The sequence below is a fragment of the Berghia stephanieae genome, chromosome 9, assembly GCF_034508935.2.
Source record: "Berghia stephanieae isolate SIO BIC M18660-M18661 chromosome 9, UCSD_Bste_1.3, whole genome shotgun sequence".
NCBI lineage: Eukaryota > Metazoa > Mollusca > Gastropoda > Nudibranchia > Aeolidiidae > Berghia > Berghia stephanieae.
The window spans coordinates 41,107,945-41,110,444 of record NC_088368.1 but is presented as its reverse complement, the minus strand read 5'-3'; the positions used below and the strand labels follow the sequence as shown (position 1 = coordinate 41,110,444).

At 39.8% G+C, this 2,500-nt stretch overlaps 1 protein-coding gene across 1 annotated transcript in view; it reads right to left on the bottom strand.

Moving 5' to 3' along the window:
* LOC144979237 (uncharacterized) overlaps positions 1–2,500 on the bottom strand; it is a gene marked incomplete at its 3' end in the record, with an annotated part of 269,055 nt that overhangs the window by 160,658 nt on the left and 105,897 nt on the right. The window contains exon 3 of the mRNA XM_078925845.1: positions 1–2,500. This exon is cut by the window's left edge and continues 1,200 nt beyond it; it is cut by the window's right edge and continues 315 nt beyond it. Within this exon, the coding sequence (XP_078781971.1) occupies positions 1–1,632 (1,632 nt within the window).

Here is a 2,500-nt window from a genome sequence, read left to right as displayed (position 1 = left end):
AGTGCTCTGTGACGTAAGATCAATATCATCATCATCAACGAGATCGCCATTAACCCCGGTATCGCCACAATCATCTTGTCTGCCTGACGACATCTCGCCTGTCTCAGAGTTCACGGTGTCGTCCGGGATTACAACATCAGTCGCTTCATTTTTACTGTCAACAACGACATCATTATCATCTTCATCATCAACATCAAAATCGTTTATAGTATCCACTTTTCTATTTATATCTTCTTCTTCTTCTTCTTCACCGCCAGTTTCTGTACAATGTTTTGTTTCTGAATGTGGCTCTGTTGCTCCTCCTTCTGCTGATGATGACGATGACGATGATGAGGATGTTGATGTGGCTAAAGACTTATTGACCTCAATCTGGGCCATTTCACCATCAGTTGACATACTTCTTCTGCCATTGTCTTTCTTGTTTTCATCAGTTTCTTCCTCTTTGTCCATATTTTCTGTTCCTCTAGATGTTCCTTCAATATTATTCACAGATCCTTCCTCCGATTGTTGGCCTGTTGAAGATGTACAGTCCTCTTTGACGAGGACATCGCATTCAAGTTCATTTTCAGCAGCTGATGACGTTTCACACTCGATTTCTTTCGATTCGTTGTCTGAAGGTGTTATATTTTTACGTACAACGTCGTCAATGACGTCATCAGAATCTGAGGTCTTCGTCGAATTTTCAGAACTCATTACTACACCACTTGTTTCCTTATCATTTTCGCATTCGTCTATTTTGGCTTCCTGTTCGTTGCAAAGATTGTCACTCTTGTTTACTCCTTCCATGACTGACGAAGTTTCACTCTCTCCACACTTAGCATTATCTATTCCAGTGGCACTATCATCGTAAGATAGTCCTTTCCCATCATCACTATCACTCACTACGTCATAACCGTCATCATTTTTCTTTTCACTCTTGTCTATTTTGCAATTCTCTTCGTTAGAAGAATTTATGCAATTTTTCACATCGCCGTCCATTTTGGTTTCGGATGATTTGAAATCAGCATCAGGCGTTGCGGCGTCTTCAATATTATTGTCAATAATAATATTATCATGACGGTTGTCAATTATATTGTGTTTCGTGTTCTCGTTGGCATTTCGTGATTTGTTTTTCCTTTTACTTCGGTTTAAAACATTTTCCCTGCCGTTCAGGTTTTTGTTTTCTTTCATATCGTCAACATTGGAGGAAGAAGAAGAAGAGGAAGAGGAGGAACCCTGTGTATGACAGGTATTGGATTTGTCACCCTGTTTCTTTCGGGAATGTTTCGATGATTTTGACGATGTGGATGGAGATGGCATTGACAATGACGACGACGACGATGAAGATGAAGAAGACGACAACGCTGAAGAAGTCTGAGACAGTAAAGTGGCTTTCTTGCCGTCGCCATCGGGGTTTTCTGATGTTTTGGGGACCTTGACCTTTTCATCAAGGGTCAGGTCAAGGTCAACCTCGGCGTTGAGGTCAGGAGAATGATAAGGTTCGGATCCTTTTGAAGCTCCTCCAGGACCTCCCCCTCCTCCAGCTGCCCCGTGTCCTCCACCCTGCGCATGCGCCTGCTGGTGTTGCTGCTGTTGTCCATTCCCACTTCCTTTATTTCCACATCGCTTCCGTTTTCCTTTGAATTTTCTCATAAGGAATTTTTTAAACGCACTGTTGAATCAATCAAATTATTGGTTTCACAATAGACTACCTCAGTAAATCTTCTTCTGTGCTGGTGCCCATGCAGTGCTAAACAAATAATCCAATGAATAAAATATTTGGTAAAAACAGCACAATGATTAAATTTTTATAAAGTTTTTAGACCAGTTTCCAAACTACATTTAGAGTAGATATTTGGCGCTTTTCTCCAACAATCCAATAATTTGTGAGGAAAAAAACAAAACAAACAATGATCTTCACATCTAAATACTCAAATAATTTCCCAAAATGGAATAATAATCCACAAGAATCAAAATTTACAATGAAAAATATCTTTCCATCGGTTAGAACTTTTAACACAGTATGATGTAAGATTTCCTCTGAACACATTTAATTTCCTGTGTTGTGTATATTGCTTTTAATAAATGACGATTTGATATTATTGATTTAGTCGTTTGTGGTGTGTTTTGTTTACAACTCCTCTCTCACTACACATCGATGTCACAGCACAAAAAAGCTACACAGCACAAATTCATTGATGATGATGGTGATATCTTCTTCCTTACACGAGACACTTTTACCTCTTCTACACACTCAATAATACATTATTCACATTCATAGACAGATATTATGGGATGGCGGAAACGTTTCTGTTCTTATTCTTACGTTAGATTCTCTCCAAATCGCCGGTCGATAATATCGGGCTTTTGGTATCAGCACTTGAAATAACACGAACGCGACGCATTGCACTATTGTTACTATTATTATACTATTATCGTCTGCTGTTTGTTGTGGTGGGCGGTGGGTGATGTCTCCTCACTCAGACTCAGACTCGGGCTCGGGCTCGGGCAGACGACAATA